The 16,498-nt window shown below is 43.9% G+C and overlaps 1 protein-coding gene across 2 annotated transcripts in view; it reads right to left on the reverse strand.

Moving 5' to 3' along the window:
* The window catches only part of MAGI3 (membrane associated guanylate kinase, WW and PDZ domain containing 3), a 53,250-nt gene that overhangs the window by 21,538 nt on the left and 15,214 nt on the right, over window positions 1–16,498 (reverse strand). For both annotated transcript variants that reach the window (XM_080358147.1, XM_080358148.1), the window contains exons 2-4: window positions 3,618–3,734; window positions 2,050–2,169; window positions 851–1,060 (exon numbers count right to left, since the gene is read on the reverse strand). In XM_080358147.1, the coding sequence (XP_080214273.1) occupies window positions 851–1,060; window positions 2,050–2,169; window positions 3,618–3,734 (447 nt within the window). The remainder of the gene's footprint in view (window positions 1–850; window positions 1,061–2,049; window positions 2,170–3,617; window positions 3,735–16,498) is intronic.

A 16,498-nucleotide genomic window follows, 5' to 3' on the forward strand; every position in this document is an offset into this window, starting at 1 on the left:
ACGCTGGCAGAAATCCAAGCTGACTACACTTTGTTGCCGTTCCTATATAGAGAACAGCGTTTGAAATGTCATCAAATCCGACTAATATTCCTCAAAGAACGAAATGGAGAGGAGAAGCAAACTGCCAGCAAACCAAACGACACCCTCCCAGAAGCCACAAGAAGGAAAAAGCCCCAAAAATTCCCTGCAGAAAACTTTAAATGCAAGAACTCCACCCTTCCGCCCCAAAGTTAACTCAGTATGGTTCATCACACCATGGTGCCTGCGACCCGCACCCAACTGTGCTGTGGTGTTGCCAGCCTCAAAGTTTGCAAGATTAGGCGCAGTTGCAATATATTCTGATTTATTTCTCTCCACAAACTCCCCTTTGGGCAGTTTCAGGTTGCGCGATAGTTCCCTTAAGCAAAATCGTCTGAAAAATTTACAGTATGAGCTAGCGTGGCCTCTTAAAACAATCTCCTGCATGCAAATTCAGTAATCTCCCCCAAATTAAACAATACCATTTACAGGGTATGAATTATACTCCACAAAAGATTCTGTTATTTGAAGAGTGGGTAAATTTTTCCTTCCTCCTCATGTAGCTGGCCGAGACCCAGCACTACATGTTCTCTACTGAGCAGAGCATTTTATGATGCAATTGCACATCTGGCTGGGAAAACAGCTGTTTCTTTTTAAAAGATCATTTCAAAATTGAGTAAGAACAGCATTCTGAATAGAAAACTGCCTTCAAACTTCAGGAAAACTTACAGAAAAAAAAAAAGGCAGCGGGTCAAGTAAGCATGGATGTTATTTGTATACTTGTTATCTATTCATACAACACTTCAGGGAATTCCTCCCCGTGTCAACCGACCTGTCCCTCCGCTGCCATTAACTGTTTCCTTCTCCTCCTCTTCCTCCTCCTCGGGGAGAGAACTCTCCATCCTTTGCATTTTGCTGACGGACGTGGTTCTTTTCCTCTGTGATTCGGTATCAAAATCATTGTCAAATAGAACTTGATCCACTGGGTCGGGCTGGAAGGGACTGGGCTCCGCTGGAGGCTTCGGCGTGCCGTAAAAATTACCTGACAATGAGACAGAAATCCAGATCTCTAAAGCACCGATACTTGCTGAAAGATTTTACTGCCCACATAACGTGTTTTTGGTGAAAGATCTGAACTGCAACTTAAAAAGACACTGGCACTATCAAAACCCAATTGACACTCAAAACTTATGTATTCCCACCTTGTCTTTTTGCCAATTATGCTATCGGACATCAGAAAACAATACATTTAGTTCAAAATGTCTATCCTGCCACATGTTTCCAAAGAAAATCACAGAATCCCAGAATGTCAGGGGTTAGAAGGGACCTCGAAAGCTCATCCAGTGCATAAAGACAATTGGGAAACAGTCTGAGAGCAGCAAAACACTGAAAATCAATTGTTCTTACTCTCTGTACTGATAACTGATTAGCAGAGTAATATGCAGCAACAGAAACACGGTAAAGTCAAAACATCAATTAATTTTGTGCAGAAACTTAGTATGTTTACATAAAAACAGTTACAAGTAATCAATTCTAAAACTACAGTCCTACAATCTACTGACAATACACTTGCTAAACAAATCTGTTGATATGGCTTCATCTACAACTGATTTGTACTGGAGAGAAAGGAACAGATTTTTACTGCGATATTTTAATCTAAAACACAAAGCCGAGGAATCATCTGTTGTTTTCTGGAAAGGAATTTCGGCAGTTGACCTCTCTCCTGACTGCTCATATGATTTTTATTAGGGAACTGAGCACACAGAGAGAGAGCTGCTCAAAATTCTTGCTGGGGTAACATTTGGTGGCTGGATATGGGTTTGACCATGTAAAAAAGAAATAAATAAGAAACCCTTCTGAAAATATCAGTGAGGGCGAGGATTGAAGTGATGACAGCCGGATAATAGATTTAATATTGCTGCTCTACCGGGAAAAGTGGTACCTCCTGGGTAGAAAGAGATGCACTTAGAGCGAGACACAGGACGTGAGCACTGGGTCTTTATTCCCGTTCATCAAACGTCGTCAACGTACCGTCATACGTTCCGCTTTCCAGCAAGGCGCCGCTTTCTTCCAGGGCTTTAAACTGCTCAACGGGAATGAAATTATAGTCTACGCCAGGGACCTCCCCATCTCTGGGAGCCCTTGTAGTGCCTGAGAAGACAGAGAAAACACTCTCGTAAGATACTTCAGTGCTGCCTGTTTGTGGTACAGTTCTGTAAAAACAATGTGTTCCTGAATCTTTATACGATGCTGGTGTCACTCCAGAGGACGTGAACAATAATGCATAAAAACTAGGCTAATAAATTACATAGGAATGCCAGTTCTGGTGCTGAGGAAGGAGGAGAACAAAAGCTGGGTGAGGTTCCAATTAGAGAGAAGAATTCTTATGTGTAGCGTGACTAAGCACGTTTGATTTTTGGGCCACTAAACCCATAACTGGGCGCAAAACCTATTTTTTAACCTTATAATTCAAAGTTTAATTCATCTATACTCCAAAGCCTAGCTATAGGTAAGCTTTTTCTAAGTAATCAGTAAATTGCTGTGTTAATGCAGAAGTTCTCAGTGTTATGTCTATAAATACGGGCCTCCCATAGGTATAATAGCTTAATTAAAGCTCTCCTGGAAAGGACTCCACTGATTCATTACTGCCTACAACCTAACAGCATTTTAAATGCATATGTGAATTTTTTCAGGCAGCAACATGAACAAGAGCTGCTAGTAAAAAAAACGCCTTTCACTATTACTATCTTTTAAGAAAATCACAAACTCTTGGGCGGGCTCAATATAACGACGCTAAATTGAGAATGGAATCCCTGTAGTTACGGAAACACGAGTCGACAAACCTCTGTATTTTCAGCGCAATGAATATTTAAATACAACCCATGACGAGCCTTTTTCATCAGCGAACCTTTGAGACAAAGTAAAGGACGATCTGGTGATAATTAAGGAATTAAATGGCATGGAAGGGCGAGAAGCAACGACAGGCTATTTGGTGTGTGTGAGTGTCCTGTACCTTGAACGGTGCTTTCTAGAAAGCGGGCCTGGTTGGAGCAGTGACCTTTAGGGACCTCGCTAAAGGCGAATGAATTAACACCTGCGCAGGCTGGACCACGAGCTGCCAGCAGATGCTCAGAGCAGAAGGGCTGGCACAAGCAACGGGACAGGTCCAGCCAGATTCTCAGATTAATTAATTCTTGCTGTGACACTGAAGTTTGTCCATGCAGTTTCTCCCTCTTCTTTTGTGCAAAAAAACCCCAGCACGTTGACAAATACCAGGTCGCGTTTGCACTGTTTGATCACGCTGAGGAAGGTTTGCTTCCCATGGTGGCTCTGGTTATTCTAACAACAACTGACAAACCTTTGATGAGTAAAACACAGATATTCCTGGAGTACTCTGAGCCTGAATGCTGATGTTTTCACTATTTTGTTGGTCTGTATTGGCCATACCTTTCAATCGCAACTTAAGATATGAAATAGCAAAGCCACTTACAGAAGTTCCTGCTGCAAAGGAGAACTATAAACCAGATTAGGAGAGAAGGCACTTAAAGCTCTCAAAAACGTGTCGGTTAGTCAAATGAGGCTGATCTTTACATACTTACAAGGGATGGTTCTCAAGTAGAGATTGTCTCTGATCACTTGCTGGAGTTTATGGTCTATGGAGCCCTTCTGGAACTGGAGGCTCAAGTAGTGGCGCAAGTCTTTGTTGATGACTTTTCCTTAAAAAAAGCAACGAACAAGAATAACTGGTAAAAATTAAGCAGGATCTCGCAATGAGAATGACATCTCAATGCTGTAAATGTTCCAAAAATGAAAGCAGCAAAGACTTGGGTTGTTTTAAATGCAACGACCTAGACAGAAAAGCTATTCCACACTTCCCAAGCCTGGACTTTCAGATGTTGTAAATCGGCACCGTGATTCTAAGCACAGCTCAGCAACAACCATCCAACCCCAGCATCTCCCAAGCAAGACAAGGACTATATCCTAGAACTGTTCGGAAATCAATAAAAAGTATTAAAATACAGGATCTATTTCAAAAATTAAAAGTCTCTACAGACAAGAAACTGCTTCGAAATATAGTGGTAATACTTTCTATTCAATTTACACCTACTGCCTGGGTACTCGAACTCAATATTTGTCTTATAGGAATCCACATTCTTGGTATTATAGAAAGAAAATATTTTCTTTTTAAAAGCGTTGCTTGATAGGAGAGGGTTTTTTTACAATTATTCTTTGCAATAGTTCTGTCAGGTATCATTAGCGAATCTGTCATATCACGAGATAACCACAGCCCCTTCAGCACACAAATAACTGAGCTCTTATATTACTGCTTCATCCTTCTGACAGAAGGGTACAAAAGATTGTTTTGTACCCTGTCATCTTCCCAGAGAGCACATTAAATAGAGTTCAGTGACCTTGATAAATTTAAGTTACGTACTACAGCAGAACACTCGGAGCTTTAGGGAAAAAGACTCAGTCTTTGTCTCCAAAAGCCAATCCGGGGATGGCCAGCAGCAGGCGTGCGCTGGTGTATCGCGACAGCGGGAACAAAAGCTGGAACAGACAACTGTTCCTTTTAAATTACGTCAGTGACAGGTCACCAAATGCATCACCCCGCCGTAGGAGCAATGCTCGGCAGCCTGTCGGGACCAGCTGCTGGAGAGAACACCTGGAGAGACCTGAGAATGGAACAGGGCACGGAGCCGTGGCAGGCTGGACGCAAAGCTCACCTTCGCCTTAAATCCGCATCGCTGTGCTCACATCAAATGTCAAATCTGGCAAAACAACCAACAAACCAAAACCACGCAAACCCAACAAACCCTCCCACCGCTACGCAAGTTTTCCCAGGCACGTGCCACTGCTGCAAAGTCGGTCGCACATTTTGGTACGTTTATACTTTCCCTTCCCTTTCTGACAAGTTAAGGGCAGATACACACCTTATATTCACCTCAAACATTACCACAGCTACATTCAGCACCAGCAAACCGTACTTCAGTTTGCACCCTCTTCCTTCCAAGTAAAACAATGGCATGCTGGAAAGTGTTTAAAGGCAAAACAAGATCATCAATGAGCCCTCTCTTCATAGGGGGCTTGTGCTGTCCAGGAATTAACCAACTCCCCAACTCCTTCCCAAACATGGAACTCACAGCAGCTCCCCTATGCCCGTGATCCCCCAGCTCAATTCCCAGCTTTGCCATCATGAGCTGTTCTTCCTAAAACTTTGGATTTGCTTCCTGCAGCATAATGAGCAAAACATGCCACGGAAAACGAAAACAAATGGTGTAATCTCCAGCAAGCAAAATATTTTCCATTTGTTACGACAAATCGCTTTATTGTTTGTCGACAAGATAGTTTCTCAACATTAAAAAATGTTTCACCGCTAAAATGGCCCATCCATCTCCCTGTCAAAGGCAGATCTATAGAACTGCACTTTAACAATACAAACATATTTCACTTGGGCGGATCAATACACACGTATTTCACTCGGGCAGATGAAGCTGGTTGTCAGCTACGCTCATGGTGGAAAGATTTGGCAAGGGGTGAAAATCTGTATTAGATGTAGAATTATAGAGACTTCATTTATTCACTGATCTTGCTCCCTTCGTGTTTTAAAATTTAAAACTCTTTTCAATAAATATTGACTTGGTCCAAAAGCAAAGCTGCTACCAGGGATATGCCAACAATCAAGGGTTAATCTTGACGTTAAAGCTTTAAAGATTGGACTGTACTGTGAGAACAAGACGACTAAACTGAAGATTGAAAAGATTGCCTGGGGAAAACAGAAGAAAGTCAAACTAAAGAGAGAAAATGACAGAAAGTCACATAGAGAATGGTGTGCATTAGAAAGCAGGAAAATAAAGTAATAGAAAGGATGCTTTAGGCAACCTCCAAAGCTTGTTCTTGTGCAAAAGCTGGGTATTTCCCCCTTCAGGAGTCGAACATGCTCTTTTACATTGTTTCACGCAGGCTTTTAGGAGAAACTCATGTATCCAACTCTCCAAAATGACCTAATAAATGTCGGGTTGGTGTTTGTTGTGCTGCTGAGCTGCCTCGGAAGGATGACACACGCAACACAGGGACCAGTCAAGGGGAATCATGTACTTCACAGCATTCAGGTTCTACAAGACGAACAGGCACAAGGCCCTTGTCTTCAGTTTTAATTTAAATTAACCACAGAGGAGCTGTTTAAACAAGGACACGCACACTGCAGCTTGCTAAGGAAAACTAAGTGACTGCAAAAGAAAAGTGCCGCTGCAAGTAAATCCAGGGCTATGAAGGGCAGAGCCGAGTGAAAGCGACAGAATCATTGCAAAAAACAGGGGATTTTAATGCAAAAAACAGGGGTTTTTTGCAGCTTCCATTTCTCTTGTCACACCACAAACCGCAACGGCAAAGCTGCCTTCGCTGCGGCACCTAAGCAGGACAAAACCAGCTATTTATACATCCAACCTGTCATGGAAACGCTCAAGTACACACATTGTGGTTACAAACGGATGAGCGTTGCTGCGGTGCTACTAGAACACACATCTCTAAAATTTCATCTCTAAATTGGCACTGTTGGTAAAACAGCAAAGCTCCAAGTTGAAACATGCAAATAAATTCTAAGAATATGTGTAGACTTTACGTTGCTGCCCAATAGTAAGTCACAGAAAACAATATCACGAGTACGTCTGGCGAATGATTGTACACGGAATATCTGCAACAACCCCACAGATCGCTCTGAAAACCACGTGGAAATTCTCCATTTCGTTTTGATGCACATTTTATGCAGACAGACGTAGGTGACAAGTTTGTAGGGGTAGGGAACATGGTATTCAGTGGCTGCGGGAGCGATAGTGTGAAGTTTCCATGCCAACACCTCCTGGAGACAGTGGCATCTATACACTAATATAGAGCCGCAACACTGATGGCGTTTTCCTTTTCAAACTTTGCGAAAAATACTTTACTGTTAATTACAAACCCCATTTTTCAAAGTAGGTTTCCTAAAAGCATGTGGCTTTCCTATTAAACCATATAGTTCACTACTAGGGCTTACACTTCCACTGTAGCCTTCAGCACAAAAATGTACTGAGGGAACAGATGTGAAAAGGGAGATGCATTCCCTTGTTCTTTTTTAAAAAGCCTATCTGCAGTGTGTTCCACTGATGAATTAAAGGGTAAAATACTGAAACAAACCACTAAAAGTTACAGGTGGGCAAGGCCGCAGCCGAGGCCTTTGCCAGAGTAGGGCAGGGGCAAGGCCGGGGAACAGGCCCCACAGGCCCCGGCCCAAAATCATCTCAGGGATTTTGAACCAAAATCCCAATTTTTACCACTCAATGCCCTGCTTCTCAACCCCCCCAGCCTTCCCTCACTACACTGACCTCAGCACTACTGTCCTCTGGGGGTTTTAAGCATTAAAGAATGAAAAAAAACCACCCTGCAGATTAGATACCGCTACACAGTTTTTCTCAATGAGAACAAAGCACAAGGAGAAACGTAAACAGAGTTGCATAATGTAAATTCTGCGTTTCATAAATATAAACGGAACGCCACGCAGTCCAAGGTTACACGCGGCTGCGTCGTGTGTTACATAAGCGGCGATTGCAAAAGGCAACCTAGAATATGAGAATTCCACGTGAAACACACATTAAGGGCTAATAAAAGAGCTAAACGGCTTCGCTCAAAAGTGGCTAAATAAAATAGGAATTAGTGGGGTTAATCAAGTGGAAAACAGTTACTGTTTAATTAAAACTAGGCTATCAATACATAAAGATTAAGCCGTGACTAAGCAAAAGCCATTTAAAGAAACCTTCAGCTACACAAACCAGGTACGCAAGTTATAATTAGTGTGCAACACGTTAACTTTATGATAGTCCTCAGTGACTACTCACATAGGATAATTTAACACACGTTACAGATCCAAACACGTGCATTCACTGAGCACAATAAATTCTTTCTAAAAACATGCAAGACAATCAAAAGAATATGGAAAAGACAGAACAGCAGCCGTCGGTACTGAAAACACACACCTACATTCCCAGCACGAGAAACACAGGGGAGGTTCAAATTATTTGGGTTAAGAAAGAAAGAGAAAGGAACATTTTGAGAATGTCCAACTCAGCAGGTGCTGAGCTAGAAGCTCCCTAGGAAAATGCAGGGCAATAAGCAAGTTGAGATGATGACCACATCTGGGGCTAGAGATCCTGGACCCCATCTGAGACCAGAGATCCTGGACAACATCTGGGGCTAGAGATCCTGGACCACATCGGTGACCAGAGATCCTGGACCACATCTGGGGCTAGAGATCCTGGACCACATCTGCGACCAGAGATCCTGGACCACATCTGCGACCAGAGATCCTGGACCACATCGGCGACCAGAGATCCTGGACCACATCGGTGACCAGAGACCCTGGACCTCATCTGGGACCGGAGACCCTGGACCCTATCTGGGACCAGAGATCCCAGGCCACATCTGGGACCGGAGATCCTGAATCACATCTGGGACCAGAGATCCTGAACCACATCTAGGACCAGAGATCCCAGACCAGAGCAGAGATCCTGGACCACATGTGGGACCAGAGATCCTGCTCCCACTATGGGCTGAGCTCCACTCAATGTGATTTCTGCTCATTCCCTGGGTAACTGCTGTTTTGTCAGGGAGCAATCAAGCTCACTGTCAGGTGAAGCACTATTTGCTAAGAGACAAGGAATAAGAAAATCACCGCGTTCGGTTCTCAGGACTCAATAAGCACCACACACACCAGCCAGTGACCACCAGCTGCTTTGGAGTTAAGTCTCTGCAACGATGTTCAAAAGACCAAAAGCAGATAATCATCTCAGGAATGTGACATGGATGTTTCTGCTCCTTTGCCTTTTAATGAGACTCAAACAGCGGTAGGTCCACACTGCTCTGCTCCCAAAGTCGGAATTAATCACGTCTTTTGATTGCCAGATCCAACATCAGAAAAGGCCAAGCGTTGACTAATTCAGCAGAGGTTCTCCAAAGGGCCACAGTGGGCAGGTCTCGGGCTCAGATACCGTAAGGGCATCTTGATTTGCTGTATCACTGGTAGGTAGTGACATTTGTCCGAAAACAGCAACCTGTCACAGGAGACAGAATTTCCCCTGACAATGAACAGAACAGACGAGGTAAAGAATGAAACTTGATTTCCTAGAACAAACATGGGAGAAAAGTCAAATAGATTAGAAGCTTATTTCTGGACGTGAAATGCAAATGATGTAGTTTGCAATTAAAAAAAAAAAAAATAAAAAAGAACACCATCACCAGATTATTAAAGTGCATTAAATAAGAATCACAGAATCCAAGAATGTCAGGGGTTGAAGGGACCTGGAAAGCTCATCCAGTGCAATCCCCCCATGGAGCAGGAACACCCAGATGAGGTTACACAGGAAGGTGTCCAGGCGGGTTGGAATGTCTGCAGAGAAGGAGACTCCACAACCCCCCTGGGCAGCCTGGGCCAGGCTCTGCCACCCTCACCCCAACAAGTTTCTTCTCAAATTTAAGTGGAACCTCCTGTGTTCCAGTTTGAACCCATTACCCCTTGTCCTGTCACTGCTTGTCACCGAGAAGAGCCTGGCTCCATCCTCCTGACACTCACTCTTTAGATATCTGTAAACATTAATGAGTCCCCCCTCAGTGTCCTCTTGTCCAGCTCCAGAGCCCCAGCTCCCTCAGCCTTTCCTCACACGCGAGATGCTCCACTCCCTGCAGCATCTTGGTGGCTGCGCTGGACTCTCTGCAGCAGTTCCCTGTCCTGCTGGAACTGAGGGGCCACAACTGGACACAAGATTCCAGGTGTGGTCTCCCCAGGGCAGAGCAGAGGGGCAGGAGAACCTCTCTGACCTACTGACCACCCCCTTCCAACCCACCCCAGGTACCATTGGCTTCCTGGCCACAAGGGCCCAGTGCTGGCTCATGGTCACCCTGCTGTCCCCAGGACCCCCAGGTCCCTTTCCCCTACGCTGCTCTCTAATAGGTCATTCCCCAACTTACACTGGAACCTGGGGTTGTTCCTGCCCAGATTCAAGACTCTACACTTGCCCTTGTTCTATTTCATTAAATGTTTCCCCGCCCAACCCTCCAGCCTGTCCAGGTCTCTGGATGTGCTCCCCCTGCTCCCAGGTGTCCTGCCCCTCATTTCCCTGTGAACACGTCTAAGAATGAGCTGCAGGACCTGCCCGAGAGTTTAATTCCTCCGAGTAACACAACTAATCCGTAAACTTTCAACTACAATAGCAAATCTTGTTTCTTTGTGCTGAAGAGAAATCATGGCACAGAGCTTTTGCTGATTACCATGCTGCGAAATAAAGGTTGTTAAGTGGCTAAATGCTGCTAGGGTCAATCTTCTTTAAAGAAAATTGAATTAAGGATCTTTCATGAAGCTGAACTATGGCTGTGTCATTAAAGATATTGTGCAAATTCAGAAAAAGGAAAGGCTAAGAATGTCAGATTCATCTAATTACATTAACATGATAAGACGCAGAACAATTCATAGAGGAATTTACATAGGGCCTATTGTGCAGAACAAGTCTCAAGGCGCTCCATAGCCACAATAATCCATTAAACCAGACTCATTTACTAGCTGAAAACTGACAAATACTACAGGATAATGCCTTGAGACCTGCAGTCAAGGTGGTGACTGATTCTGGGAAATGAAGATTCTCGATCCTCATTCTTGAACACCAGAGCACACCGTGTTCTACTGTTCCCTTGATACCTTGTAGTGCTGCAAATGTTCTACCAATAAACCAGCCCACTGCTGGTAAACCTGTGCAAAAATAATCTGGCTTTGTGTCTGCCTCTGAACTTCTTCATTAAAGGATTTCAGGTTTTGAAAAGAACTAAAATATGCTTTGGAAGGGGCATCCCAAACAATCTGTAGGAAATACAGAATTGGCAAATAAAGCCAATTGGCAAATAAAGCCAAGTGTGTTACTCTGAAACACACTTGGAGCCCAGAACAAGAGCCAAAATGTGAGCGGTGAGGCCTGGATGCAATCCTCCAGAGAAACAGCAAAACCAACTGTAACAGAAGGTGAATATCCATGGTTGGGTTCCTCATCTTCCACAGACAAAAAATCTATTGTTTAGAGCAGAAAGAAGAAGACAGACAATATTTGCAGAACATAGATGGCATTTAGATAGAGCCTTTCCGTGCCATTTGGTTGGTATTTGAAAATAACACTTGTCACCCAACTAATAATTGCCTCCGTTTGCAAACAGATGCATCAGAGCTGGCTGCATCCTGGCAGCAAAGAGGACGGAACCAGCGCTGGGAAAGCAGGAGGAAAGAAGCACCTTCCACCACGAGAAGACCAGGACAATGAGAAACAATGAGAAACGTTGGCAATAGTGCTGGACCACACAGTTCATTATTTCCCACTGAACGCTACTTTTCTTTGTCTCGTTACATCTCTAGACACTCTGCGTGATTTCCGTGGAATGACAGCAGACGTCATTTTCGGTTGGTTTTACGTGATGCATTGGTATTAAAAAAGCTTGCAGAGCCTGGTACATTTTCTTCCCGCAACCTTATGGACTTTTTAAAACTAAAATCCTTTGAGCGAAGACGTTGAGACTTTGGGATGCCAGCTTCGAGCACACTGCTATTGGATGTGATTATAGCAATACCTTGCACACAAAAACCCATTAACCACGGGAGCTCAGTCAGGAGAATCACCAGCGGGCAGGGTTTGCTCTGATAAAGCCAAGTATTTTAATGTACCATTATTAAACAAGAGAAAGGCAAAGCACAAAGAACTGTACAGCTGTTTCTGATAGAAGATCAGACCTTGAATGAGATATGAGGAAAACTCAAATGATTTAAAATAATTAATGGGTTTCAACTATAATGCCAACATAACCATTCCCTTCAGCTTAACAGCGGGGAAGAAAAATGCAAAAGCGCTTTCCGCAAGAGAACAGTTTGACCTTTTATATCATAAATGGAGACTTTCCTCACTTTGATTTGGTTATTTTCTTGAGAAGCAAAAAAAAAAGCAACAATCTTTTGCGTATTTATAAAGTTTGCCATCTTTTCAAGAGCTATTTTAATTCTCTCTTTCTCAAGATCCTTCCCCACACTTCACTGGGAGGCACCACGGATCCCACTTGAATTCATGGGAAAGATGGGGTGTTTTACAACTTTTTGAAGCAACTAAGAGTCACTGCGGAGAATGTGGTTTTATTTACGGTGGGGTAGTACCTAAGAGCAGAGATATGCTCTACGTTTTGTATTTTGGCCCTATGATTAATGCAATGGCTAATTATGCACCGGATCCCTCACCGAGTGTTAATCTGTCCCTGCACCGTTCCTGCTGTACAGTCAAATCCAGACGCCGGAGCCATGAAATGAGAGTCCTCTAGCTGTCATAGGTTATAATAATCCATAAATCCTTTCGTCTGCTCTTAATTGAGCAGACACAGAGCTGGAACACTCCAAACCAAAGATTAGTAACCCAAACAACAGAGGTGATTTTCCTCCGGGTGCGTGTGGCTTGTTTTTCCCGATTTATAAACAACCTTCCATTCATTCCCTTAATTTACAATGTGAAGTTTTAGTTTATTCACACTAGAGAGAATGATTTACTGAGACAGCAAACAAACCAATTTACTTTGGAAAGCACAATTAACATACACAACTGAACAAGATGTTACTTGAGTCCCCAAACTGTTCTAATATTAATGCTTCCCTTTGATAATCTGCAGCTAAAGTGTCAATTCAAACATAGCGACGTTTAAGGAGTATTGTCTCAACACCCACCCCAACAAGCGGTTCCACCCAGGGCACTTGCAGGTTACACTCACTGTAACGCTCCGTACAAATTGCCTGCCCTGCTGTTTGTCCTACCACAGCATCGCATTTCAGACACTGACGTACGCATAACATACCATATCTTATTGCTTAAGCAGCGTGCGGTTCTATAGAATGACACATTTCAGTCACATCCCCAAAGAAAAACGTCCTTGCAGCTGCTCGGTGTTACACAAGCCATTTAATCTGCTTGGGACTTGGCAGTGCTTTCCCAGCAGAAGGGCACGTGTTCACATGCCAAGACCTTTAGTTTTTCTTTTGTTTTCAGTGTTCTGATTAGAATAGAACTTATGCAAATCATAGGCAGGTTTATTTTTAGCCTGCTTTCCATAGGAAGCAAGACATGCAATTACACTCTGCATAATTTCTAGGCCCACTAACCTATTTCAGTCTGGAGTTTGGCAGAGCGGGAGCCTGACAAAGACGCTCTATTCCTAAAGACACCGTATGTCGCAAACGGGAGCCTGACAAAGATACTATATTCCTAAAGACACTGTATATCACAAACCTCTTGGGTGATCCACAGATCCCTCAGCAGTGCCCGTGAGTGGCAGCACAAGGTCCGTCCTGGCCGGACCCATAAACTGAGTTTACACAACAGCAAACTGGGCTCTCAAGCGCCAGCTCCACCCCAAGCGTCCCTGCCTTGCATCGCCTAAAAATACAACAGTTTTCTATCAGAGTGGTTCATTCCCACATGCGGAAATGCCACCGATGGGGCAGCAGCACTTACAGCAAGAGCAGGGACCCCACGGAGCGCTGGACACCCGGGTCACGGAGTCATCGCGCAGCTTTTACAAAGGAATTAGAGCTCCTGGCTTTTCTCAGAGCTCAGGAAATCACAACACCCCCGGAGGCTCCCGAGGACCCCCAGCAACTAAACCCACCAGCATCCAAGTGCCAGGTCAGCCCTTCTCTGATCGAATTAACAGCTGTGCCATGTCACAGCGGTATCGATTAGAGCCAGCTCCAAGTTTAATTGGGAAGAACCCCCGCCAGCGCGCTCTGCACAATATGGACAGTCAGCACAATCCCCGAACCCCAGCTGTGCGCTGGCCATGACTAATGCCCGTGTATTGCTGACTATTGCATGGGTTCACGCAGCGGTTCACCTCCACCGTTCGGTGTATTCATTGACATTTCTAACAGATTCGGGCAGCTGAGGCTGATGTATTCCTTCTTGGTCCTTATGCTGCAGGAGGAGCGAGGTGAGACGGTCCTGGGGGGTCCAAACCTGCCCGAGCTCAGCCCTGAGCATCTGGGCACCCAACAGCTTCAGCATGAGGTCTGGTTAAGTTTATAACCTTTCGGGTGGTCGTTGCCCATGTGCTGATACAGGAGCCCATGGACCGAAGGCATTGGACACAACCAGGTCCAGGCGCATCCCATCCAAACGAGCTTCCGAAGCGCGGCGACCCAGGGTGGATGGGCTTAATGAGATACCATCGAGATAAGAGACCCTGTTATCAACCCGACTCGAAACGCAATTATCAAACCACCCATTCGCAGCAGCGGTTCAGCCAACGCAATATTTTAGCAGATGAGCCTGAAGTATAAGCTTCATTAGGCTTTAACTGATGACATCTCTTGCCCTAACCGACTGTTCATAACTTGTTTTTATGGTCATGCAGGCAGAGAATTTGCAACACGAAGTAGGAACCAATAAGCTGATGTAAAACGATGCAGTAGCCTTAAATTTACAGGAGGACGTAGATATTGAAGACTTCCAATTCACTAAGAAAATTTGCTTCATTATTGTTCCCACTCTAAAATGTTCCATAAATAAAAGTGTCTGGACTCTGCGGGACTCAGAAAAAAAAGGTGGGTGAACTAAAAGTAAATCCAACAGTAAAACAATTGTTCTACAGATTAAGCACAGAGAAAACCACAAAAATAGACACAACTCTATTTTAAGAATAAAGCTCAACTACTAGACTCCTATAAAAGTGGCCTGTTTATCCCCAAAAGTACAATTACTATAACCTAGTTAGATTTTATTTTCTCTCTAGGGCAACATTAGTAGCAGCGCAACATTAAAGATTCAGTTGCACTGTGTGTGAGTCCACAATTCAACACTTGCCTTTTTCCCCACAAAAAGCATCTTCTGAACTGGGAATTACTTGGATATTTACCGTACTGATTTAGTTTATTAGCAAGTGGCAAAGAAAGAGGAAAACAGACACAAACCCCCAGGCTGGTCAGAGATATCAGGACACACAGCTCAGCTTTTTCGACAACAGCTACTTGGGAGAAGCTCAGATAACGAGTATAATTACATATTGTTGTTTTCCATATGCTCTATACCATGTACGTGCTTCTGACATCTGACGAGAAACAGCCTTTCACAGGGAGCGACTGGGTTTTCCATTATATAATTAAATCAGTTTACTTCCTTGGGCAGAACTTACCATCTGCAGAAATGCCAGTGCTCTGGATTACCCTTTGCCAAGGAATTCACTGCGCTTTGCTGCTCTTGGCCAAACATCTGCACGTACCAGCAGGTAAAAACTCCACAGCGCTAACGATTATTCTCCTTTATCGACAGGTTTAAGTTCACACATCCCTGCTGTGGGTCTGGTGTCATTTCGAATCATGCTTAGAAAACAGAAATGTCATATTTTACCAATAAAGGGTTAAGGACTCTCAGTCATTTCAACTGACCTTGCTATGACTTACCCACAGTCAGCTCCGCAGCAACACAGATGGTTTAACCACTGCTGCCAGTGCTTTAAGCTCAGAAAATGCTTCTTTTTTAAAGAAGTATATTATTATTATTTCCCCGTGCTGTGTTTACTGTTCCACGTATGCCTCTGACTGCCAAGGAATTGTTAACTAATGACCATGAGATCCGTTTTGGTAGCGCACAGCTGGGTACTCGGTCATGCAACATCTGCTTCTCAGCACTTCTCCTGTTTCTTATCTACCGGTACTTTGTAAGAACACGGTCCCAATGGAGTATGTCAGTGAGTATGTGGAGAAAGATGCTGGTAATTAACTAACAGCTATTAATACACCAACCTTCAGATGACTAATGAACCCGCGTCTCTCGCAGAATGGAAAAGCACCAGAACCCGCCATGCGCTGCGCTCTGAGAAGATTTGCTGCCTCTCTGTGCTTTTACCTGCTAATGATTATCAAGAGAAGCAAAACCAAACGCACAAAAAGGTAACATTTCCCATGAAAGAGTTTCTACAGGATAATCTTCTTTGAAGAAGTGCACAAAACAGATGTATCGGCAGCGAACAAAAAACAAACTCGAAAGAACAAGAGTGGAAAGTAAGTGCTCTCCAGCAGTGACCACAACAACCGCCTGGATCACGATCTCATTCGGTGACAATCTAATTCAGTGATGAAATGTCACCAGTTGCTTTAATTTCCACCCTGAGAAGTTCAGCACAAGGTAGATACCATAAGCAAAATGACGTTTGCATACCCCGAAAATAAGACAGAGTCTTATATTGATTTTTGCTCTAAAAGATGCCTTTTTTACATGTATAGCTGCCTGGATGCTATTCAAATTGACTTTTTTAATGAACTGTAACTAGGGCTTATTTTTGGAGTAGGGCTTATATTTCAAGCATCTTCAAAGATCCTGAGAAATCACGCTAGGGCCTATTTTCAGGGTAGGGCTTATTTTCGGGGACACAGGGCAGACTATGGGGC

This window comes from Nesoenas mayeri (genome assembly GCF_963082525.1).
Source record: "Nesoenas mayeri genome assembly, chromosome: 23".
In the NCBI taxonomy this organism is placed as follows: Eukaryota; Metazoa; Chordata; class Aves; order Columbiformes; family Columbidae; genus Nesoenas; species Nesoenas mayeri.